Source organism: Pezoporus flaviventris, unplaced genomic scaffold, assembly GCF_033815535.1.
Source record: "Pezoporus flaviventris isolate CSIRO_AGI_PZ_B2104156 unplaced genomic scaffold, CSIRO_AGI_Pfla_v1 ptg000029l, whole genome shotgun sequence".
Taxonomy (NCBI): domain Eukaryota; kingdom Metazoa; phylum Chordata; class Aves; order Psittaciformes; family Psittacidae; genus Pezoporus; species Pezoporus flaviventris.
Window position 1 is genome coordinate 7,227,209 of NW_026892577.1, and position 25,798 is coordinate 7,253,006.

At 39.8% G+C, this 25,798-nt stretch overlaps 1 protein-coding gene and 1 non-coding gene across 2 annotated transcripts in view; both read right to left on the reverse strand.

Annotated features, from left to right (window-relative positions):
- Positions 1 to 15,759: 15,759 nt before the first annotated feature.
- Positions 15,760 to 25,798, reverse strand: part of SMC3 (structural maintenance of chromosomes 3) — a 28,572-nt gene continuing 18,533 nt past the window's right edge. The window contains exons 18-29 of the mRNA XM_061458783.1: positions 25,125 to 25,275; positions 23,298 to 23,450; positions 21,363 to 21,514; positions 20,997 to 21,155; positions 20,202 to 20,309; positions 19,694 to 19,802; positions 18,821 to 19,068; positions 18,494 to 18,706; positions 17,583 to 17,774; positions 17,228 to 17,405; positions 16,541 to 16,647; positions 15,760 to 16,235 (exon numbers count right to left, since the gene is read on the reverse strand). Coding sequence (XP_061314767.1) covers positions 16,164 to 16,235; positions 16,541 to 16,647; positions 17,228 to 17,405; positions 17,583 to 17,774; positions 18,494 to 18,706; positions 18,821 to 19,068; positions 19,694 to 19,802; positions 20,202 to 20,309; positions 20,997 to 21,155; positions 21,363 to 21,514; positions 23,298 to 23,450; positions 25,125 to 25,275 — 1,842 coding nt within the window. The 3' untranslated portion in view covers positions 15,760 to 16,163. The remainder of the gene's footprint in view (positions 16,236 to 16,540; positions 16,648 to 17,227; positions 17,406 to 17,582; positions 17,775 to 18,493; positions 18,707 to 18,820; positions 19,069 to 19,693; positions 19,803 to 20,201; positions 20,310 to 20,996; positions 21,156 to 21,362; positions 21,515 to 23,297; positions 23,451 to 25,124; positions 25,276 to 25,798) is intronic.
- On the reverse strand, positions 24,034 to 24,191 carry LOC133272465 (U1 spliceosomal RNA). The gene has a single exon (XR_009744430.1). It is a non-coding gene; the product is annotated as a U1 spliceosomal RNA (small nuclear RNA).

Below are 25,798 nucleotides of genomic sequence, written 5' to 3' on the forward strand. Positions count from 1 at the left end.
AGAACCTTTCATGTGCTCCCCACTTTGAGCAATCCCATCACAATATCTGGTCCCTGTTCTGGTTATGACTCCGGGCAAGTTAAGAAACTTGCGGTAAACCTGGGTATTGAAACCAAGGGCTCATCTAGAGCTTATTTAAGTCAACAGAAATCTTTCCAATTGACTTCAATTGACTTCTGAGCAGGTTCTGAGTCTTGGGGCACTGCCCTTGCTGTGACAGCATGCTTTTTATGCTGCTCATTTTATTCACCTATCAGATTTCTTCCAGCAATTCTTTCCAAATTAAATTGCCTCGGGGTGTAAGGGAACATTTCAGAGAGATGAGGGACTGTATCCTGTTCTCATTGAAAACCACTGTGACTTAGATACCCATCTGTAATTGTGCCATTTTAAACTTTCCCCTTAACCAAGCCTGACCTTTGTCTTTCCCCATTTTTCTCTCTTCTGTGGATGACTTCTGCTGTCTTTTCTGATGCATAACGGGAAGATGTCCTAGCACAGTGGACAGAAGACATCATGGTGAGACTGATGCACAGGAAATCTATCCCATAGTGTACAGTCACAGGAAAAGTATTCATTAAAAATGGGTGAAATCATTCATTAGTTTAGTTGAGATGTGCTCCTCCAGTTTCATCCTCTGATCCCAGTAGTACACACAAAAAAAGCTGGAATGTTGCCATGACAAAATAGGCCTATCATGTTCCAGTGGCTTTAATATGGGTCAAAACTTCTAATCAAGCAATATTAATCTATTTCAGTATTCCCTGGAGAAACCCAGGGTGATTTTACACAGAGCTCCTTCTAGCTGTTTAAACAAAGAAGAAATGGAAGGACATCTACTGTGATTTATTTTCTCTGCATAGATCAGTGGGGAAATTGGATACGCATGACACACATTCATTTAGTTCTCACTTCCCTTTGATGATTAGGGCTGAATTTTCATTCTGGTGTGTGGGGATTTGTGTGTGTCACTCCAAACAACAAGTGTCATACATCTAAGTCCAAATGTAGCTTTCTAAGAGTGAAGCTTAGAGACATAGAACTCCAGTGCACGTGGCCAAAACAGAATATCATCATTGCATGCAGGCAATATCTATGCTCTGAAGTTAAAGCTTGAGTCTCACAGAGACCTGAATCTGTAATTAAGATCCATTCCCTAGCTTTGGTGAAAAAGCAGATTGGAAAGATGTGCAGGCATCAACTTAATTAAATCTATAGCAATTGATTAGCCATATCAAAACATCTGTTACTAGGTTCTTTGCACACTATTACGAATAACCTCAATAATGAGGTGTGACCAATTGTTTTATTGTGTGAGCATTGCAGCCTCAGCAGAGAAAGGCTGAAGAGGCATAGCTACTGCTCAGACTGTCTGCAGTGACATGATAGGTCTGTGTAACCAAGGGATGGAATTTAATTTGTTTATAAATACAACCTTTTTACAGACCATGAGAATCAGAAACGGGAGCCACTGTATTTCACACGCAGACCCTTTACCCTTCAGGACTACCTGACATTCACTAGAAGAATGAAGTTCTCCAAACTAAAGCTAATGGAAGGATGAAAAAAAGGCTTTATAATGGATTATAAAGCTTTGTAATCGCTGTTGGCAAACCCAGAGATGATTTGAAAGGCTACTACTATGGCGCAATATTTTCCAGTTTTCATGTAGTCCCAATGTCAAGTGATACAAGCAATAAAGCTCTCCTCCCTTCCATACATCACATTGTGAGCAAGCTTTATTTTTGGACTGTGATGAACACCTCACAGGATCAGGCCAGTAGCAAGGCACCAAGCACGTGGCAGTGATACATCACATGGATTCAAAAACAACTGCCTTCCACCGCTGCAGCACTGGCTGCACGCACTGAAACAGCCGGAGAATTAGAAATACAGCACAATTGTGATGCTGTTTAAAACCCAGAGAAACACATTCTTGACTAAATAATCACACGCACTCAGATACTAAACATCTGGAGGGTCTGTTTTAAAACTGGATGTGTGGCATCCCCTCAGGTCTCAGTACTAGAGCAGCGAATTGATCCCAAGGAATCGATGAGTGTGCTCACAAACACACACACGCGTTGTGAGAATGGGAAAGACTGACCTTGAATGTGTCAAGCTGTCCCCAGCAAGAGACAGGTGGCAACAGCAAGCAACTACAGCTCTGCTTTGAGGAGACAGCAGCCTCTGCTTCATCTGCAGATAACCATCCTTGACCGGACTCAGGAGAGAGTGCCAATACACTCAGTACCTGAAACACCTCAGTCTTCTCTGTACATGTATATAAAGTGTAAATCCGGAGAAGAAATAAAAGCAATAGAATAATGGTTTTGTTGTTGTTTCCAAGGTTCACATCTGGCCATTTAAGAAAACAAAGCAATTCCACTTGAAACAATGCTACAGCTCCGTTTCAGCTGGGAAACTTACATTGCTTGAGGAAAATGAGAGAAGAGCAAAGGTTTTCAATAGGCATTGTCATGCAGGAGGAGTGAGACAGAGAAAACATTCTTGTTTTTTATTCCTCAGCAGAGTTCAGATTTCTTAATTTCAGGCACAAACCTTTGTAGAGGAAGCTCCAGAGGACTCCTGTGCCAGCAGGAGGCCTGGGCTGCAGTACACTGAGAAAACTAAATCCGATAATCCTCACACAAAATTTCCATGCTGGAGCATTTAATATTGTAATTTCCAGCAAACATGGATAAACCCTTGCTGGAAGGATAACACAAAACAAACCCATTCCCACTGGACAGGCTCTTTGAGCTCTGATTCCACATAGCAGATTGCAAAATGCCCTCAGGGAAGCTGTTTTTTCAGCATCTTCACTGAATATTCCAGAAGAATTTGAGAAGAAGCTGTAATACTAACAGCATCCTATGCACAAAGGCAAGTGATGGGCAAGCCTTCAAAGTCATGGCAAACATACCGTCCAGCTGGAAGTCTTCCCACAGGCTGTCCTCAGCCTGTGTTTGCTCTCTCACATCCCAGACCATTTTCCTGACAGGCTAGGCATCAGGTGAGTGATCTTGTCCTCTGTCACCATCCCAGCTCTAGGGGGGTGGTGACAGCTCTTACAAGACAGGACTTGCTGCTATAAATGGGACTCCTTTAAACAAATGCTGAATTACTAGGCTTAAAACTCTCTCAGATAAGCCATGATATGATTTTTCACTAGGGCACAGTTTGTGGTGCTGTTATAAGGACGTCAGTTTTGGTGCACATGTGGTTAAAACAAACAGAACACCCAAATCCCCAATGCCATCTCAGATATAATCTAATAGGGATCCCACCAATGCACATGATTTATGGACCATGGATATTGTTAAAGTCTTACTGTGGAGAACTGTTAACCGCCATGAGTTTTATTTGACTTTAAAAGTGGTTTTAAAGGAGCTTGTCTTTTAGTTCATATAGCATGGTGTGAAAACTTGGAAACACCTTATCCTTTCAAACCAGTTATTGATACACCCTGCACAGTTTTAGTTCTGATTTCTTACTCTCTTTCTCCTCAATTTGTACAATTAGATGGGTAAGAAGGCACATTTTGCATGGGTTATTACACTCATAGGGGTTGAAAGCACTTGGCCTACAGCCTGTATCTCACTGCATGCCCAAGGCCTCTGATAATCCTGAAATACATTGAGCATCGAATCTTGTTGCTTCACTAGAGAAGTATTTTCTCAGTCTGCCTTCCAAAAATCCTTCAAGGCATCCAGTAATTGTGTGGTAACCACTCAAGCCAAGTGGAGAAGGACCAGTAAATCGGACTGGAGTAGACCTTATGGGCAAAATTCAGGCATGTTTTCTTGCAGCTGATTATTAATGCAACTGGTTTCCGTCTTTGGGGTTCCTTTCCTAAAACCCTATGATCCAGATCAACCTATAGAAATTACAGAAGAGCTGAGCTTCCCATGACGCATTTAAACACTTCCACAGGGTTTACTGTGTGCTCCTTCACCTTGCGTCAGTTCCTGATTCTGTGAAAGCATTTCTTTTACTTAAAATATTCTTAAAAAACTGCTAAAATATTGCCACATCATTTTCCAGGGATCCAACCTGCGAAGGATACATAACTCATATGACAAATACAGTAAAAAATCACTATTCAGATCCTCACACCAGTGTTAACTTCAACTGGATGATCACAACCAAGTATCCTGCAGAATTTAACTCTAAAATGACTGCTATAAAGCATTTCCATTTCCTACAAAAGCCACCTGACTGGAAGATGAGACAATCGGCAGGGTCAGCTCATGCAGCAGAGCAAACCCACCATCATAAAAGGCCTTCGGAAACGGGTATGTTTTAGTCATCTCTCAGCCAGCTTACAATTAGGTCTCTTGTTTCTGAATGAGCACCTGAAGAACTGTGTTTCCCCATTCTGTTCCCAAAAAGGGGTTGTATTTTTCCCAGATCCAAAGTTTGCACAGAAAAAAACTCAAAATTGAATGGAAGTATTGTCATGGTTTCATAAAAAGAAGCATGAAAAATAGGTATTTTTCCAGCTCTTTGTTAGGACAGATTGTTATTTGCATACCTCATTTGAATAGTTTTTAAATAAAATTATTTGGTTTAAGAACTAATTTAGTTTATTGTAACAGTACTATTAAAAAATAATAAATCAATCTCCTGCATTTTTTAGCCCTTAACACACGCAGCACAGACAGCAGAATTAACTGATTGCATACCCCTGGAGGTTCAACTTAAGTCTCTATCAGAATTCATAGCTTTAGCTTTTATACCCTTATCCAGGTGTAACACCACTCTCTCCGGTGGTAAAGTGACATGAAAGCAGCTGTTAACATTACAACCCCATGTGACAATTCCCAATAAATTTCAAAATTGAATAAGCCTCTTTCCAGTGATTCTTTGATGTCATCTCATTTTCAGACAGTTGGTAAAGTCGGAGAGACAGAAGCCTCAAAGTAATCTGAATGTTATGGTTCTGAACTTTGCTCCCCTACAAGGAGCAAACCATTTTCTGCTTTGGTCTTTGAGGGATTATTAAGACAGAGGAACTGTTATAACAATAAGGAAGGGAATGTTTGATTTTCACATCAACTCATGAACCCATCTCTGTTCTTGAAAGGAGATCCCTTATGCTGCAGTATACACCGAGAACTGATTAAGAGTTGCCCAAACTCAAAGGCTCATTAACACTTGAAGACTAATAAAAGCATCGAGAAAACAGTCACATCAAGCTTTTTGTTAGGCATCCCACCACCAAGCCTCATTTTCCTCACAGGGAGTTTACAGGCAGTCTATTAATTTTCTCTTCCTCTAGGTCACTCCATAAGAAGTCCCAGTAGAGTCACAAAGAGAGGGGCTTAAGGGTTTTTAAGTTAATCCCATCAGGAAAAAAATGAGGCTATGTCTGTGCTACCTCTGATGGGAGGGCCAAGGCTCCCTTGTGGCAGATATATTCATTCTCTGTACTGTGGTCCTGCAAGCACCTGTGAATGGATGCTTGGGACCATGTGTGAGAGGGTAGCACAGTATCTAACTCAGTGAAGCTGCTTTATGTGCCAAGGCAGACAAGCACAGAGACTCACATACCTGTGACCACCCCAAGACTAACCTTTTGGTGCAGCATATGCAGGATCTCATCTCAGAGCAGCAATCTCATCTGTTAATAGACAACCACAGCTGAGTCCAGGCAGGCTCTGATCTTTAAAAGAGGCTGGACACTTCTCAAGGGGTGAAAGGAGCTATTTGTACTTGCAGTTACCATCCTTCAGCATCAAACTCTTTAAGCTACTTCAGGTCCAGAGAGGACTGCTTGGACCCCCAAGACAAATCTCTGAACATTGCAGCTAAAACACATGAAAACCATGTACTTGAAATCAAACAAGTGAAAAAAAAGAGTTGAAACCCCACAGCTCCTTGGAGGTTTTGTGTTAATAATATTGTGCATAGAATTTGCATATTTTTCCTTGTCAGAGGTAATCCAGATCTATAATCACAAGAGCCTTACTCTTTTCCAGGAATCCTACATCTGCTCTGCCATCAGATGCTGTGTTTTGGTTACTTACAATGTGTAGGAGTTTCCCCTTCTTCCTCATTGCTGGTCAACTCCATTAAATCTCATCCCATCGTTCCCTCCACTAGCTCAGCGTCACCTCCTCCAGAGATGTTAATGCCAACCTCATGATACTCTGTAGCGTCTTTTAGCCCAACATGATGGAGGCATATCACTGCATGGGAATTTCAGGTTTCAAGTAAAAGGATGTTCCTGGCCTTCCTGGGTGCACGCAACTGCTTCTAAGTATGGTCTGCATGCACCTTTAAAGGCCAAAAGGGATGCATCAAACAAAAACAACCTATTGCCTTCTATTTAAAATCAAACAAAGCACTATGATTTCCATATACTCTCACTTCTTGTTTCTTTTTTATACTTGACTCATAATTTTGTAACACCATTGGCAATACTGCAAAAGTCTATTCCCTGTGGAGCTGCCCAGACACTTGCATATCCCTATGATGACTGCCAGCGGCAGTAAATAAGCCTCCCTGTCTTACACTCATGCTGGAGATCTAGCTGTTTGGAGAAAAGCTTCCCCACGTGCTTGCAGAGATCTTTATCACTTCAAGCTGTTACATAAAGTCCTTGTATCTATGCACTTAATCCAAAGCCCAATAAACTCAGTAGAAAAATTCCTATTAACCTCAGAAATCTTTGAATCAAGTTACAAATAGCACCTCAGTTTATAGGGGTAAACCTTCATATCTATTTGGCTGCTGATACTTATGTCACTATCATGTATTTTTGTTTCAGACAAGGCACAAAATGGAATGAGCAAGACAAATTTTCTTGGCTTTCTATTTCTGTTTCATGAAAGCTTCCATCTGTTTCAGTGATGTCTAAGTGTGTCTGCATTTAGCAGTTTCAGACTTATGTTCAATTCATTTGATTTCAAGTGTCCTCTACCATTTTTGGTGCAAATCAGAAAGTATCCTATTAAGGGTTTGAAAAACTAGCTGACTCATTAACTTTAGGCCTAAATAAAGTACTCAAGTATTAGCTACATGCATGGAGGAAGTTCCTATTATCGCATTCTTAATGCTACTGTAAATGGATCCCTCCTCCTTGCATGGCATCTCAGACCTGTGAGTGCATAACATACTGAAGAATTACCCTAGGAAATTGAGGACTGAGCCATCATGATCTCAGCAGTGAAGGTCACAAACGCAGGCTCCAGACCTTGACCTTGGCTGACTGCGCTGACACTGCCAACGTGCCAGGAAAGAGGAGACTGGGGGGAAGGGTCAGCAGACACTGGAGACAGATGGCCTAGTTCATCATCCACCAGAAATAAAGAAAAGAGCTGTTCCAAGCATTATACACACAGCAATGATTGTAAATTCCACAACTGCGGAGACCTGCCAAGCCATTATACACACAGCCATACTGCAGCCACTGCGCATAGCTCCTCAAAGGTGAACTCAGGAGAAACTGCAAAGCATAAAGAGTGTCCAGCTCTCAGGAAATTGGTTCATTAAATGATTATCCAAGCCCTGGTGGAACGAAAAGCATGTAGAAGTTAGGGACTGACAGGATATTACGGTTTATTCACAAGCAATGCATTTATGCAATGCATAACTATGTTATCCATGGACGTGATTGTAGATACTATGGACCTAATTACCTTCTTTCGACACCGTGGTTTTATTTTGCCCTAAACAGTTTCCCAGTTGGAGCTGCTTGTTTGCGTGTCCTCCTAAATAAAGTTCTCTAGTCACCAAGCAGAGTACCTCACGGGATCTCGCAATGCCAGTGACGCTGCTCAGGAAGGGTGGCATGCAGACCAAACAGGTTTCCCCAGACCATGTTTGCTGGTTTCACTGCAAAGAGAATGAAGTAGCATTCTAGATCCTCCCTTGGATTTTTTGGCACCTAGAAATCCACAGAGAGCAAGGAAACAGAGTGGCATCAGTAACACTGTTTGTAGCACAGGCTGAGTGCTCCAAGTGGTTTTGTGAGCACTGCTTCCCTACAGACAAAAACAACAGCAGCCTTTGAGTTGCTGAATGTCACAACTCAAGTGCCAGAGAGCCTGATCATGGCCTTTGTCCAGCCCCTTTGCTGGAGTCTTTCTACACAGGCCCACATCTATGCTTTACACAACAAAGAGTTATTAATACGACTTCCACAGTCAGCCAGTGTAAAAACCCACATGTAGATCCTAGGGCTCCTAAGGGGTTCCTTAGGAGCGCATGGTATGAATAACTCTGCAAATTCTTGTCACAGATCTCAAACTGCAACCAACTGAGCAGTCCTTCTTTTTATTGCCAGTGATCTCAGAGGGACCAAACAGAAGGGACTTGTTCTGTGCAAGTAGGTGTAATAAGCAAACACACTTGACAATCCAAGTGTCCTTTTCAGGCTGCCGGTCTCCGTGCTTGTGATTCTGGGTTGCTCTCTTTGCTGGTGTGTCAGAGAACCAGCACAACAGACCCTCCTGCTACCTCAGAGCCCTCCTGGGCTCCCTCAGTGAATTCACTTCCCTTGAATTCTTACATAGTCAAGATAAAAACACCCTGGCAGCCCGGCTGTCCTGGGAACCTCCTCTCCAGTTTTATCACACCAGCTGTATCCATCCATGCCTTCCCCTTGTCTCGCTGCACATTCCATAAATCAGCCCAAGTCGTCTCACTCAGCAACTGAAAAACAAGGAGGAATTAGGCAACAAAGCAGAAGTGTACTGTGTTGAATATGGCTAGCTATCCCCATTCTGAAAGGGAACAGTTTACTCACTCTTTGAAGAGCTACTCTACATTCAGAGAATGCCCAAGTCTCCTGAGGAAGGGGAGAAGAGGAGGAATTAAAAACCAGAAAGCAAGCAAGCATTCTTCAGTTTTCCCTACTTACTTCAGTGTCCCACCAGACTATTACTTCAGGAAAACCAAGTCCTCCTCCTCCATTCAGTTTGTGATCTCCCTGCCTTTACCTTTACACTGGACACTGAGAGCCTATTTAAACAATCTATCTCAAGCACTCAATGTAAGTGTGATACTCTTATAGCTTGGATCCTTGATGTCTTATGTAGCAGATGGAGATGTCACCCTCAGGAGACCACTCCAAATGGTCATGAGGGGTTCAGGGAACTCACACTAGTACAACCCCAGTTATTTTACCTCTCCCACATCTTTTGAAGGAGTACAACTATGTGGGTTCCCTTCTCTTATTTACCCCGAAATTTGCAAGAGAGCTTTTACAGACTTCACCTAGACCCACAGACCATTGTGGATGAAAGCTTTATCATATGTTCTACAAGTACAGTTGTGAACACACCTTTTCGTGTGTCCCTTATTAAACAAGAGACTTAAACATTGTCATGCTTCCAAGCTGTGCATCCATCTACCTAGCTAGGTACCCATCTGAGTCTTTCTTTAGCATCAGAGCTATCTTAACAAGCTTCAGAACAACAATCTTTGTGGAGTAAGAGATGAACCAGAGAACCAGGATCCAACACCAACCAAGGAAGATCAGCTTGAACGTCATCCTCAGCTTGTGACACCTATGCTATGGCTCATGGAAAATCCTGAAGGCTAAAAACACTGGGGCACTGACTGAAAAGTGGTCAAAGAACTGTCATGGGTAAAACAAAGAAGCATGGCAAAAGACTCTTTTCCTTTGAAAAGGACTGTAACCATTACAGTGATGGGTTACTTGGTAACTTCAATATAAATAACAACACCTTAACCGATCAAATACCCCCAAACCTGTTATCTAAGTGGCAAATCTACACGGATAGCATTGTAGGCAAGTGTAACTGGGAAAAAATGCCTTTTTTTTTTTTTAGCCCCTTCAAAAATTTAAAAATATGTCTTTAAAAATACGTATTAGATACCAGCACTGTGCATTCCTTGTCAGAACTGTGTAAATACCTCCTCCAATTCACAGCGCTTTGATCATTTAACCATGCAAAACCCATGCCGTTCAGTCCCATTTGAACAAAACATTGAGTGTATCACTAGGTTCAAGTCTTATGTATCTTTATATATTCTAAATATATTTGTAAGTATTATATGTTATTTAAATAATGTATTAATATATTATAATATACACATATATTCCAAAATTTAGAAATCCCTCCAAGCTGTTATGGATGTTACATAGAGGAAGCCTCATGAAGTTTTAGTTTCTGCAGTATCTGTCAGTCTGCAGGTAATCACAAAGCAGTGGGAATGAAACTTACTCTCAAGCAGGCAGTGCTGGGAACTACAGCGTACTTGTGAGATTCCAGCTACTCGACATTTACAAGTTTGAATTCTAAAACTAACCAGAAATTCATTTACAAGCTCAGCCTTCCCCCCAGTTTAAGCAAGCAGATAAAGTGTTTTCCCCTATGCTATGAGGGCCTGCATCCAGCTGGCTAGATGCTGTTTGGGTGATCTGAACACTGAAGGGCATGGATGCATTTTTATCCTTTAAAGTAGAAAAGCATTGAGCTCTTCTGGAGAGACAGAGGCAGATTTTCATTGTGCTCAGAGCTTAGTAGCATCTGACTACAACCTTTAGCAGTACCAACAGCAATTTGATGTTGTACTTCTGACTCAAACACATGCGCTGTCTGGAATGCCTCCTATTTAAAGCATAGTATACGCAGCTGCTGTATCACTGAGGTCCTGTAGCTCAACAGACATCTTACCAATACATCTTTTCGGGCACAGTTGCAGAAATGGATTCTAAATGCTGACCCTACTCGATGCAAGTCTCATTTCTAGAATGGTGGGAACTGTAAGGCATCAGAACCTGAGAACGTGCATGGCATTTCTCAACTTTACCTTTCCACACAGAGGAATGAAGCTATCCCAAACGCAAGCCATGAGTACAGTAAGAAATTACAACTTCATCTTTGCCCTAGCAAATAGCAGCTTGGAGGTATTTTAGAAGCATACTGTAAGTCTCCTAGAAGTGCAACATGAAGCGGCTGCTGATTCAGTAGCACTGAAAACTGATGCTGGGCTCAGCCTTGTTACAAAAATTCTTTAGGCTAAATGTATCCTCTTTGGACACAGTTAACACTTAGATCAAACTGCAGCAACAGAGGAATCCAGGAATTACTGAAGAATGATTTTGTCCATCATTGTTACTGCATTCTATAAGAAACGTTTGTCTATGACAAAATATAGAGGCAGAAAATGAAAACTAAGATTAAAAAGCTGACCGTGAGGCAATCAAGGCCAACAAAAACAAGAGATGCCACCTCGTGGTTACAAAGGGAGTGAATGAAAGACTAAAGGAAAGAGTAAAAAACATAGAAAACTACACTAAAAGCAAGGCAGAGTAATTAGAAATATGGATCTCAGCCTAACTGGCTTCTCTCTGCACTTCAGTTGACTTTAAGAGGGAGGACTCAACACCAGGACTGAGATGAAAAATGACATATAATCCTCAATTCTGCTTGTAATTGCACTAAATGTTACGGATTTACTTTTCCATAAAAAAAAAATCTACTCTTACAACCCTCTTAGAAAAATAAGACAGTATCGCTGGTGACATGAACTTAAGTGCATGTTTGAAAGATTCAGGCTTTGTTATTGGGAGTGCTTTTATTGGCTACTAGGGAGATGGTAGAAGCATCCATTGTGTCTAATGAGGAACGAAAGCAGATGCTGGAAAATAAAGACCTTCCAGGGGCTAAGTTTGCCTTTCCCTAGGAACATATTCTGAAGCAATATCTGAAGACTCTGAGCCTCTAAAATCAGTAGGACTCCATTAAGAGCCAATAAAAACTTGCTCATCTTCCCCCTCTCTCCCAGGTGTAGCGCCATTATGTGTTAGAACCTGGTGCGCCAAAAGCAGAGCAGCTGCTGCTCAGAACCACTCCTGTGCCTATGGATAAACACACTCAGGAGCAGCTGAGAGGATCCCAGTCTCAGCAGTCAGGGTAACTCACTCCTACCTCCAATTTGAAGGAAGAATTTTAACAGAAGCAGCTCATTCCCTCTGTTCATCCCTGCCTTGGGAATTAGCACCTCCCAGGCACATAGATTCAGCTGCAAGAATAACTTCATTCACTAGAAAGAATTATTGGTCATTTCTCATGGAGGGATCAGATTCTTACACTTCTGTGACAATTTTTAGACTTCTGTTTTTACTTTACTTGTACAATGCAGTAAATGTGTGCATAAGGACATCTAGCAAATTATTAAAATCTGAAAGCCTTTTATACAGCCAAAAGTGTACTTTATTCCCATTTACTTACATTTTTGTCCATGTAAAACTACTTACAGTTTGTATTTCTCTATTTGTTCAAGATCCTCACGACCACTATTAACAGTCTCTGGAATTCCAAAAACCTCATAGAAAAGCTTTTATTTTACAACTTACAATAAACCAAATTTCCTTTTTGCATTTAGTCCAGTTTGGCTCCATCTTCTGCCCAAAGATACAAACTACATCTAGTAACATTTATGTAAGATTAAGAATATGCAACTCAAAGGTTTCAACCTTAGAAAGTACTTGGAGAATGTTTGCTAGAGATGAGAACTACCCTCATCAATTCAGCTGATATGGTTCACATATTGATAACTAAGAAAATTAACAGCTGGAACACCTGTATGGAAGACATTCAGCAGTTACATTACTAGTTTCCAGGTGACTCAAGCTTCCAGTAGGAAAGACAGTCCCAGGTGGACATCCAGAAAAAGAACACCTATGCTTTACTACAAGGATAAGTATAACCAGAAAAATTAAAGCAAACCGGTAACATTCTCAAGTTTCATGTTTCTGTAACACAGCACCAGTGATTTTTTTCCCAGTTCACAAAGGCAATAGGGGCTGTACTCCCAACACTGACTCAGAATACAACCACCAACCCATGTTGCCATGTTTAAGCAGCATCAAGAGTAGACGCACCATAGGGCAACCAGGATTTCTGTTACTTCTGGGATGTCCTGCAGTTCAGAGCAAGTGTATAGTTTCTCTGAATTCTTCCTTCAGCTTCCAGGTGGAATAAACAGGACACCCATGAAGAAACTCAATGACACAGTAACTCTCAACAAAACCTATTTTTAAGGCTCTAAGAATAATTTAACACACTGGCAGACAGAAAAAGTGACTTGTAAACTACGATGCTGAGCAGACCAGCTATGAACCATCACAAACAGAACACAACGAATGCACAGAAACCTAGCGCTCTGATGGCTGCATTTCACAACAGCTGTGCCACATCTTCAGATGTATGCAATCTGAGGCAAATCACAAAGGGTTAGATAACAAAGAAAACGTCTCTGCCACTCCTGACCTTAACCATGGCCAAAACCAGGCTGGGAAAAACAAAAGCCCTTTAGGTTCTACAATACTGGCAGTTTTTCCAACACAATTCTTCCTCCTTTGTACTTTCCTAAAATACACAGCAAGAGATGTTTCTGGTTTTCCTCTTTCATGCAGTCCTATCACTTGAATTACTTTCCAATACAGTGAGCTGGTATGGATTTTCCTAAATAACCTACTCCATCCCTGTTACTCCATTCCTCTTCATTTCTAACTATAGCTTCTAACTTTAGCAACCTAAACTCAACACAGGGCATCTGCAACACCACACAAAGGCTGGGCTTTGACATCTGCAGGAGGTGGCGTGTTTTATTTCAGCCCTTCCCATTCTAGTCCCATTCACACCAACATTACTGGTAATAACACTCACTGAATCAGGTGAAGGAATTGATGCCTTTAAGTTTTCACTCTTGAAGTAAGTGGCTGTACAGCACAGAGGCATCACAGCATTGAGCACAAGCATGTGGGAAGGAACCTGCTCACAGAACAGGGTGGCTGTCAGCTTAGAAAGTAGCCTCCCCTAGAAATGCCACTTCTGAAGGGCAGAATTTAGTTTAGCAGTCATTTAGGTTTAATCTAAAATATAAGCATCATCCACCAAACTTACCTTGAAAAGGAATTGTGAAAGTCTTCCATTAATCTCCTAAATTTTATGAAAGTACTTCTAAAGCTTGGTCTTTTGCAGACAAGAAATTTGAAGTAATAGCTGAAAGCTTGTCTATTCTTACTACATATAGTAAAAACAGACAACTGGAAACACAACTGAACACTGGGCTGTGTTTCCAGCAGCTTGCTAGTTACCCATTTTCCTACTGTGCTTGACAACAAACTTAATGCTAGACTCAAACCAGAGGAAAATTCCTATCACAGCTCAACCTACTCAAGCTATTCTGCTGCACTTAGGTACCGTTATGCTGAGCACTGTACAAAAAAAGAAAAAACCCAAACCAAAACCACAACCACCTCTACTGTACTAGTCTACTTCCACTTTAATGAGATTATTTGATAAGTGTCATGATCAGACTTAGATGGATTTAGTATGACACTTCTTAACAAGCACAGCTTCACAACCTCTGAACTGCTTATCTCCTCCCAAAATTCAAACTAACAACTGTCAAGCTGATGCCCTAGCTCTGGCAAGCCTATGGAGCACAGCCTATTACCACAGGCAAGTTATGTATCTGACAGTCATAGATTACAGACATTTCAAATGTGTCCTTACATGCACTGGATCAAATGGCATGTGATCAGTCGACCTTAGGTATGAATCTGTGGCAAGATTCCTTAGGTTCTTCTCTGGACTTTGAACTCATTTCACCTATAACTCAGCAATGCTTTGCATATTCAGAGCTCCCTATGCAGAGGATACATCTCTTCAGAGTTCTTGATTATAAAGTGTATTCACAGACAAAACATTCTGGGGATCTGGGGTTACTCTGGCTTCAGGTTTGTTCCATGTTTTGTACTCTTGCTTCTCTTCACTAAGTGAAGCCTACTATGTAGCTAGTGACCCTCCAGAACTACAGAAAGCTTTGTTATGTCAGGTACACATCCTCTTCATTCTGGCTTAAGACTTACTATAGGTAGTAACTTCCTACACTATTATCATTCCCTGGGGAATTTACCAACTTCAGAATTCTTTTCTTACCCTGCCTTGTATAGCAAACATACGTACCCCTCAGCTCAGGAGACCTGTGATAAGTTCATGGTCTCTTCCTGCACTTCCTAAAGTACTCAGTGGGAAGCAAGGGTGCTTGTGGATGAAAACCTATTGGACAGCTTTAGTCTTCTGCTTTTTGAAAGTGCCCTACAGAATAAAAGCAATACACAAGTTCACTGTTTCTCACTGTACTATTTAAAGTTACATAAGGTACTGTTCCAGATTATTTTCTTTTACATATATATCTACTATTGTGACATCAACTGATTCTGGTTTTACAACTGCTTTGCTATCTAAGAAATATATTCCTCATGGTAAAACCCAAAGTTTTCCAGAACACCACAACCAGTTATTCACTACCCCTTTGCTAAAAGCCTAGGCAGAAGGAAGAGATTCATATTTTGACTGGCGACTAGCACTTGCCTCAAGTTATCCTGGTCTTTCAGGCTGAAGGGATATATGATAGAGGAATTGTTACACTGGCTGTGGCACCAGGAAAAAAAGAGGGGGCTGTGATTTGTTTTGGTAAGATTTCTAGGGTCATTTCAGACTTCTCAGTATCTTTTGAATCTTTCTAGGTTTTTTCAGTTTAGGAACCAGAACCCTATGAATTTTGACAAGCTCAGATTTGGGGCAGTTTTCTGCTGGCCTTGGCATTGTGTAAAAGCAGGGCAGGGGGAGAAGAACGGCTTGAAAGAATTACTTTGTCTCATACCGCTGAAATATGCAGGCTCAGTATGACTGAACAGCATTTACTCCATCTCAGTGGAATTCTCTGAAGACAGGCAATATAAAACAAAAACTTACAGCATACAAGTTACAGCAATAAAACCATTCATTTTAATTGAAGCCATTAAAAAAAAAAATCATGTGAGGCAACAGAAACAATAAAATTATACTTAAGAAGGAAGAGCCAACACTTTCTGAGGAGCTTTAAAACAGCAACAGACACTTTACAAAAGGTTTGAGGGAAGAGAATAGAATTTCCAAACTACAGGTACTGTATAAAGGTAACATTAACATCTTATAAAATACAGCAACAGAGACAAAATGGATACTCAAGCTTCTTCGAAACTAAGCCTTCTGGGGTCTTGGTTAAAATGTATGTTCAAAAACTATTTTAAACAAGGACTAAATACTTCTTATTTCAAATTTACAGGTCCTTGGCATAAACATAGCACTATACACATCTTCCAAACAAGCAGTTAAGTACAGTTTTGCTTAACCATGCGTGGTGTCATCTTCTACAAAGTCTTTGGCCATTTCTGCTGTGATCACATCAATGTGACTAACCTGGTGGAACAAAAAGAAGTAAACAGTTATTGCAATATCTGCTGCAGAGTAAGACAGATTTTTCTTGAAAGCTCCAAGACTCAGCAGCAGGCCTATAACAGATTTCTAATTTCCTTTGAAGAACATAACGAGACACCTGTACATACATGAATTCTTTTTCAGGAAAGAGAGAACTTTTACATAAGACTGTGATATAACTAGAAATCCATCACTGGATAACACTGATCCCACTTTGAACTCTTGTTAAATCAAGTCTCAAATGCACAACCTGATAAGGTTCCCAGTAAATGCTGTAACATACTTACCTTGTTTCTGAATTTTACCCCATAGAACTTGTCAGCTGACTCAAGCAGTTCAGGCCTGAAAGTTGTTGTAATAAACTGAGCATGTTCAGCTAGTTCCATAATCATATCTAAAAAAGAATAAAAAGGGTTTTTAGTAATGTAAGCTTTTCAATTAAGCAGGACAGGTCTTAATATAAGGCAGGCAAAATATTGGCTATTCTTTATTCAAAAAAAAGGTTTTGGTTATTAAAACAGAACACAAATCAAGAAAGGATACATACCAGCTTTTTTAAGTATCATCATTAATTCCAGTATCAACTCTGAGAAACACAGCCACTCAGCAAACTCAGTTGGGTATTAAAACTTCTCTAATTAAAACCAGAGTAAGCACTTTTCCAATGACGCAGTGATCTAAAACTTTATCTTTATTAAACGAAACTACACTTAACACCAGGGCTATTTCCACCACACTGAAGTATAGTAAGGAGTCCCTTTAAACACAGTAGACAATACAGAGCTTCTACCTAAAATGAAGCTGGTGAAAGCTTCAGAAGGCACCAAGTTAAAGTCTTATTCTAAGAAAGTCTGATTTCAGGATATTAAAAAAATGTTCTTTATAATTAAAGGCTTTTACTTTAAACATCAGACATAAGATGACAAGCTACCACCTTCAACCACAATGAAGATGAATAAAAGGCAGACAGGTACCTGAAACAGCTTTTCTGTGCTGAGCATCCAAGGCTTGGTCGATTTCATCAAACAAGTAAAACGGAGCTGGATCACATTTCTGGATAGCAAATATCAGGGCTAGGGCCACCAAGGATTTCTGTCCACCTGAAAGCTGCTGCATTTCTCTCATTTCACCCTGCTTCCCTGTGAATGATACCTAAGAAAACAATGCAATAGCAAGATGCCTTCTAAATATTAAACCGTAACATCTCTTCCTATTATAGTAAATAAACAGGACCTATTAAACATTGCTTTTTAAAAATACAGCTAAACAGCAACCTAAACAAGTATTTGGAGTACTCTTGAGTAATGAAACACAAGTATTTTTCCTTACCCTTATGCCAACTCCAGTGAACTGGTCTACAGATGGGACACTGCTCTGAGATCCAGATCCCCTTTCACTCTCAGTGCTGCCTTCACCTTCATCCTGGGACTGACTCCCCTCCACATCTCCTTTCTTCATCACTAACGTGGCCTTGCCACCAGGGACTAACTTCTGGAATACTTCACTGAAATTTTTTGACACCTAAAAGAGAAACAGTCAATACACCAGCCCATTTTTACATAGTGAAAACCAATGCAGACAACAGCTGGTTTTGTATGTTCACACTACAAATCTGCTTCAAAGCAGAGATCCACATTCATCATAAGTAGAATTAGAAGTAAGAAACATATGCTATGCAGAGCTTGGTTTAAAAGCATCTAAACCAACTGTTCTTGTAGTATGAACATTTTTGTGAATTTTTTCAGGAAAATGGCAAATTAAAACATAGAACAGCAGCAAAACCAAGTATGATTTATTTCACTAAACTTCAGATGAGATCTCAGTTAAGCGAATGACCATTTAAGAGAATACTTAACACACTTTGTATTTAAGACTCTTTGTTAACACTAGGAATTACTTTCACTAAATCTGGGGAATGGATTTGGTGCAGAGTTCTTTACCAGACATTTCCCACTAAGGGCTGTACATAGTACACATATATTTCCTTCCTGGTGAATCCAAGACCTTTAAGGTAAAGCTAGAGTTGTAATACAACCAAGATTATAATCTTGGTAATACAACCTATTTAAAATGCCAGCCTATTTCTTTATCAGTATTTAAACCCCCCACAAACCTCATTACATGAGAGTGGCTTCTGCTACTACAGATGTACTTAATATCTGCTGCTACATACAGCTGCTACATAACAGGACAATTTGATTTCAGCCCCAGCATTTTTACAATTGTTGCCATTTCGTTACCTGTTTGAAAGTCAGCTGAATAGCCTCGTATTTCCTGAGCTCAAGGACATTCATCAGTTCCATTATGGATTTGTAGCCCCTGTCCAGTTCCTCTTGTCTTTTTATCAATTTTTCCTTCTGCTCTGAGAAATTCACAAACTGATCTAACGCTTTTTTATTCACATGACTGTATTTCTTCAGTTCTGTATTGCACTGCTCCAGTTTGCGGAATAACTGTAAATGGAAAACATTGAAGTATCAAAATGATTTGCAGTTCTAGTCACATTTGATATTCAAGATGTTTGTGACAGTAATATTTCAGGTCATGAAACCAAGCACACTTCTTACCTGTTTTAAACTTAATGTCTGATATTTTTCAAAAGCCTCCTGTGGAAGTGAACCCAACTCTCGGATTTTCTTCATGCATTCCTCTTTCTTCTTGAGCAGCATGCCTTGCCTGTTAGTCATTTTTTCAAGTTCTTTCGTATCATGGTTAATGGCATCCATATGCTCCTTTTCCATGTTCTTCCAGCGTTCCATGCTCTTCTGGAGCTCTTTAATTCCTGCTTCTGTTTTGTCAATGGAATTATCCAGATCTGAGATAATGGGTGAGAGCACAAAACCCAAAGTGGTAAGTCTTACATGCCTGCGTGAAATCAGCAATTATCCAGTCAAGTATTTATAAAACAAAAAGATAACCTAGAGAAAAATATTAAGGAGTACAAAGTAAGACAGAAAGCTCAAAATTTCTTTCTTTTTTTCACCAGATGTGTATGTGGCTTTAAAACAAATCCTTGACAAATGTAATAAAGTTATATTGTTAAAGTCTAGAAAGAGAAGCAAAAAAGTTTGAGTCATACAGATGATGCTATTTGCCATTTGACAGAAACCTGGGTTTAGACAGGTCAGACAAAATTCAACAACTATGCAAGATAATGCTTGTATGAAGGTTGCTTCAAAGAAGCCTATTATCACCAACACATACTTATTGATATTACAGTGTGCAACTGTGGACACTTCCTTTTATGTAGGACAGGCACAAAATCTTGTTTCATTGAAGTTCCAAAAATCTGCTACACCCTATGTGACTACTACAGCACGTCTAAAATTAATGATTACATCTCATACTAGGGTCTATTTCTAAACTCAAATATGGTATGTGTGAACTTTCAAAACCCTGGAGAATTTTCTTCCTAAAGAAAAAGAAATGATGCTACCAACCATCTGACCGTGCCAGTGTATCTTTCACTCGCTTGTTGATAGCCTCAAGTTCCGATGTCGTGGCAGTAAGAACTGTGCCACCTTCTGTTTCTCGAAGCTCATTCAGCTCCTATAGGACAAAGTAAATGCCGTCAAGCTTCAGCACAGAGGGTAAACAAAAGCGTAAGCTAGACAAACAAGTTATCTTCTGCTACTCTACAAATAACTCTATTAAGTATTTTAATACAGTTTTAGAGAATAGTTCGATTTTCAAACCAATCTGTCATGACGATAGTGGTCCTGTTTATATACAGGCTGTGTATTTAGAGTGGGAAGTGACAAAAATTCACATGCCCAATATATTGTGCTGAAATTTCAGTAAAACACTCAACTCTGCTTGTACATTGGCAAGCAAAACCCACCACTGTTAATGCAGGTAATGAATGACTATTTATCAAATGATTACCATGTTAAAGGCCTGAAAATAAACAAACAGATTGTAAAAGCAAATTTAAAAGAAAATCCTTACTTGTTCCACTTGGTCTAAGCGTTTTCTCAGGTTCTCATTGAGATATGTTTCAACTCTTGTGATAATGCCTTCTAGTTTAATCCTCTCATTCAAAAGCTGTCTGTTTTCCTGGGAAAATAAAAAAGAAAGTATTAATTGCCTTATCTCACTGCTAAAAACCCATTTTTAACTTGTTAAAAAATAAAGACAAAAACCAAACCCCATCCTTCACACTGTTCTCACACAGAACTGCACAAAATATCACACAGTTCTTTGGACTGTTGCTCTGATTTTTTCAGGTAGAAAAGAACCAAATGGTAAGTATTTGTACAGTTGTTTAGTGTAAAAGTCAACTGTACGAATCAGTAACTTTCTTAAACTGTATTAGCTTCTGAATCCAATTCATAAGCCTGGAAGAGCTTTACAGCCTATATTTAAGTAGTACTTTATCAACAACACAGATGTCAGACAAAACCTTCATTTTTGCCTCCCAGGTGCTTAAAGGCATTATTTTACTTTTCCCAATCTGTTCACCATTCCTTTCGGTCAATACCTAACATTTATTTCTGTAAAGTCCCAAGACCAGGAGCAAGGAAACTAATAATTCTAACATAATTCTCACAAAATTCACCCAGCCTTTGAGAAAAACATGCAAATACACTTTGCAGGTGAGTAAGCTCCAAACGCGCCTGACGACTTCTGATGAAACACCAGTTACACTGTATTCATAAATGACTTTTCATACAAAAGGACAAAAATAAGTTTATTGAAAAGAAAGGTACAACATGTAATGGCAAGACATTTTCACTTCCTTACTTGCTGTAGTTGGCGAATTTCATCATTAAGAGCATCCACACGTTTCTGGTCTTCAAGACTGAGCTGAGACAACAAATCAGTCCCCAGTTCTGCTTTTAACGATTCTCTAGTCGACTCCATAGCGTGTAAACTTGCCTCCAAGCTCTGCAAACTGCGTTGCTACGGAACAGACATGAGACACAATTATTCCTCAGAGCAATCTCCAACTTTATATGAATTTTCTCTTTACATAAACGTATTTTGGTGACATATCTCTAGTCATGTTTTCGTACTATGACGTTAGAAAGGAAGGCAAGTTTAACAGTAATCTGAGTGAAAAGATTATATATAAAACCAGTAACAGCTTTCAGTATCCCCATACTATACCTTAGGCATAAAGGTCTTTTCAGACTGCTGCCTTTTCTCTTTCAGCATTTTCATCTCTGACAAAATACTGTCTCGAGAGGCTTTAAACTTTCTCTGTTGTGTCTCAATTTGCTGCATTTGGTTCATTAGCTGGTCAATCTCATTGTTAATCCATACCACGGGCTAAGGAAAACTCTGTCCTTGCTGTAAAAGGCATGTTATACCTGCTAGTACCTTCAACTGATATTGTTTGGCGTATTCAGCTGCCATCAAAATAAAAAACAATCAAAACACCCATAAAACCAAAATATTGAGTCAGATGGGAGAAATCAATCATCAACAAAAGTAACCTGGACAACTCATCAACACCAAGAACAAACAAGGAAAGCTTCATTTGGTTGTTCATTTTACAATGTGGCACTCAGGAAAACACAGGGATACATTTGAACTTTTAAGGGAAACTCGGGGCTTACTAAACATTTTGACTTGCATTATAGCAAGAAAGATTTCTCAGTTCCAGAACAGCAGTCCCTGTTAAAAGTTCAATTATACTTGAACCAAAGGGACTACGGTCATTTGGTAATTTAACTACAATCAGCAGGAATTCAAGCTCCCAGTTGAATTCCTAGTTACAAAAAACATGCTACCTGTACAATGCACACTAGGGGTAGCGGTAGTGTTAAAAACACTTTCTGCACAAATCTTTTTAAAACCATATGCCTATGTATCTGTAGTTTAGAAAATACCTAAGGGAAGAGAAAATGCCACACACTGAAATACATAATTGTAGGTACACAAACTGGGTGCTGCACATTGCCTACACAGAGTTATGAGAGGTGAAAAGTATCCATTATTGCTGGCTCATGCAAAGCCAGTTGGCAGGTTCAGTCTATTTAAGTCATGTTTAACAGACCATTTTGACATTCTTCCACTGTCTTAACAAAGGTACATATGTACTTTTAAAGTTTTGCTAATCAGGTGCAGATCTCAGAACAGGCTTCAGTGTTCTGCTTATCTGCTGCCCAGAAACGTCTCTAATGCACTGCTGCAGCTCAGAAAACAAAGGAATTTAGTTCAAGGGGCAGAATGACCTGGATAATGGAGGAAAAAACTGAATAAGCCTCCCTTGTCCCTTTGAGATCCAGTATCTAGAATTCATGCACACTGTAGCATTAAAGGGATTAGAGAAAAGGGTGACAGTTACTTGAGTATTTGTACAAAGAAGCTGAAAAGACTGAACTGTCATGCAGCTCAGAGTTTAATTATAATATAATGCTTTCCATTTCCTCTCCACAGTGCAAGTGGACTGTGTAACACACCATTTCAGAACACAAGTACTAAAACTATTGCATGAGTCACATGAAGCAGTGAAAATTAATGCAGATAACAAGGGTATCTGGGTATAGGAGTTACTGCAACAAACCCTAACAGAAACAGAAACCCTCATACTGTAGGGTTTAGCCTCATCTCTAAGCTTTAAGGATCAAGATCAAATTTTAACAGGGACAAATCATTACAGCTCCTTTCTTCTTGAAGCTTACAGTGCCAGACACTCTCTGAAGCAAGCTACTGGAAAAGGTATGCTCCGATTACTATTTTTCAGTCGTTTTTCCAGAATGGAAGTTTCACCAGCAAGTTAACAGGAGTGGTATAGAAACAATTTTTTAACTAGCTGCATTAATCTAAAAAACAACAGATGTGCCTTAAAATCTGTTACCTTCACTGGTTGTACACCACTTTTCAAAAGCAGGGGTTTTGTTTGTTTCTGTTTTATCACTTCTTTGTTAACTAAAATCCCTACAGTGCCGTAGAGAACGAGGCTGTACAAGCAACAGTGAAAATAAATGCCACAACTAGCATATAATACTAACAAAAGTTAGTAACTTTTTTTCCATGTATTACTGCAAAACAGCAGCTCTGTCATCATATAAGCTTTCCCCAAGAACAAAAGGATATTTTCAATGTTTCTGCGTAAGTTTTCATTGAGTTTTGCTTCGAGTTCACCAAGTTCTTCTTCTGCCTTTCTAACATCTTTCTGCAATTCAAGGCGAGACTTCCTGGTGTCGTAGTAACCTCCAGTCAAAGCACCGCGATGGCTGACCTGATCACCTAAGAGCATAACAGACCATTAGCTGCACACTATACACTGGCCATATGTTCAGAGAACTTTCTACAATACAACTCTTCCGATTAACTAAAATATTTCAACTAACCTACAGAAGCACCACATAGGTATCAGGAATCACATATTATATGTTTACAGCAATTACAGATGCTGGAGAGGGACTCTTCATCAGGGACTGTAGTGACAGGACAAGGGGCAAGGGGTTCAAACTTAAGCAGGGGAAGTTCAGGTTAGATATAAGGAAGAAGTTCTTTACTGCGAGGCTGGTGAGGTACTGGCACAGGGTGCCCAAAGAAGTGGTAAATCACTGCCAGTGCTGAAGGCCAGGTTGGACAGAGCCTTGGGTGACACGTTCTGAGGTGTCCCTGCCCATGGCAGGCTGGAACTAGAGGATCTTAAGGTCCTTTCCAACCCAAATCATTCTATGATTCTATATTCAGTTTAAAGTGCATTTCCTTTCTCAAGACCAATGCAGACTTAGAATCATAGTACAGTTAGGGTTGGAAAGGACCTTAAGATTATCTAGTTCCAACCCACCTGCCATGGGCAAGGACACCAAAAATTTAAAAAGAAAAAAAGCAGTCCCCCACTACCGCAAATTATGCAGTCAAGTTTCCCACATTTGGGGAAATCACAGGGGTCAGCACACCTGGAGTGCAAGGGATGAGCCTCGCCCTGGGAAAACCACCTGCTTGATCATGTTGTCTCCCCTGCCACGTAAGTATGATCTCCTTCTATGATCTCCTTTAAGCATTGCCTAAATTTTTTTGCTTGTTCTGAATTAACTTCTGAAACCGTGCAGATCTAAGGAAAAAAAAAATTTCCATGAAGGGGAAAATGCAAATGTCTAGCACTACCAGTTAAAAAAAAAAAACCACACAGTAATCTCAGATCTTCTGTGAGAGGGACAAGGGAGCTGAGTAATTAGCAGCATCTGTTGCTTGTAGAGTATGCTGTTCCTGAAAAATAAATCATTTCCTCCTCAGGCATCTTTAGGAAGTCTTTCATATTGACTTTGAGACAAAAAGACAACAATTAAGACTGCAGGGAATCTCCTCTCCAGGCAACTGACAAGAGGCACAGATTACTTCAGAGAACACAACATGCAAACATGTTTGGTACAGTGAAGAATTCACCTTGCACTTCTCAGTAATTAAGACTGCATACTCGCACCCTAAACACTAGTTTGAGTTTGTGGGAAATAAATGCCTGTTAAATTGGATTAAACAAATTGGATGAATTCAGACCTAATCTGCTTTACAATTCTCAGGATGGAAAGACATAGCTACTGATTTTAGATCATAAGAAAATTCAACAGCTTGTGAAGAAATTCTGTATTTAGAAGTGGTGAATGCTCTATCCCTGGCAGTGTTCAAGGCCAGGCTGGACAGAGCCTTGGGTGGCATGGTCTAGTGTGAGACATCCCTGCTCATGGCAGGGGCTTGGAATTAGATGATCTTAAGGTCTTTTTGAACCCAAACCATTCTAGATTCTATGAAGCATGTACTTCAGCAAGTGCACCCTTGCACATCTCAGTCAAGAATACTATTATTTAAAATAACTCGATTTTGACAATACTAACAGACCATGTTTAACAAGCCTCACATTTCAGCGATTGTGTTTTTACAATAAATGACATTTAAAATTGCAATATTTACCTTCCAGAGTAATACAGTCCATAGTGAAAGCTCTGGCCAGCTGGGTAGACACTTCCATGCTACGACAAATTAAAGTCTTTCCAAAAACATGTTTGAAAGCTTTGTCAAATCTTGGATTGTATCTCAGTTTACTGATCATAGGAATGGCATCCTGAAACGACAGTGATTTTAATGAGAAGAGCATACTGATACAAATGTGGCATATGTATTGCAACTAGTTCATATATCAGTATTCAAGAGATCCCTGGAAAAAATGAACTACTACCAAGAGTAAAAATGGAATACACTCTAGCCTGAAAGTTTAGCATAGCATATTCACTGAATTGGCTTCACAGTCAATAATCTTCTCAAATGAAGACTTCTGGGGCTGTGCGTATCTTTATATACATACAAGATGTCAAACCCTGATCTCAAAAGCACAATAGTGTGAATGATACGTTGGAAAAAAAACAGCTGTCAGTCGGTAGAAGGATGACACACTGACTGAACATTCCCAAGAAACACAAATACTCTATGGAAATCAAGTGCAAGATTTGGCAATTTTAGCATTTAATGGTAGGCTTGAGCCTTAAGTCGACCAAGAGTGTGTCGTGAATCTCATCCAAGGATTGAGCAATCCAATCAATTGCTACTGAGACAATTCAGTAAGGATCACAAATTGGCAGTAAAAATGC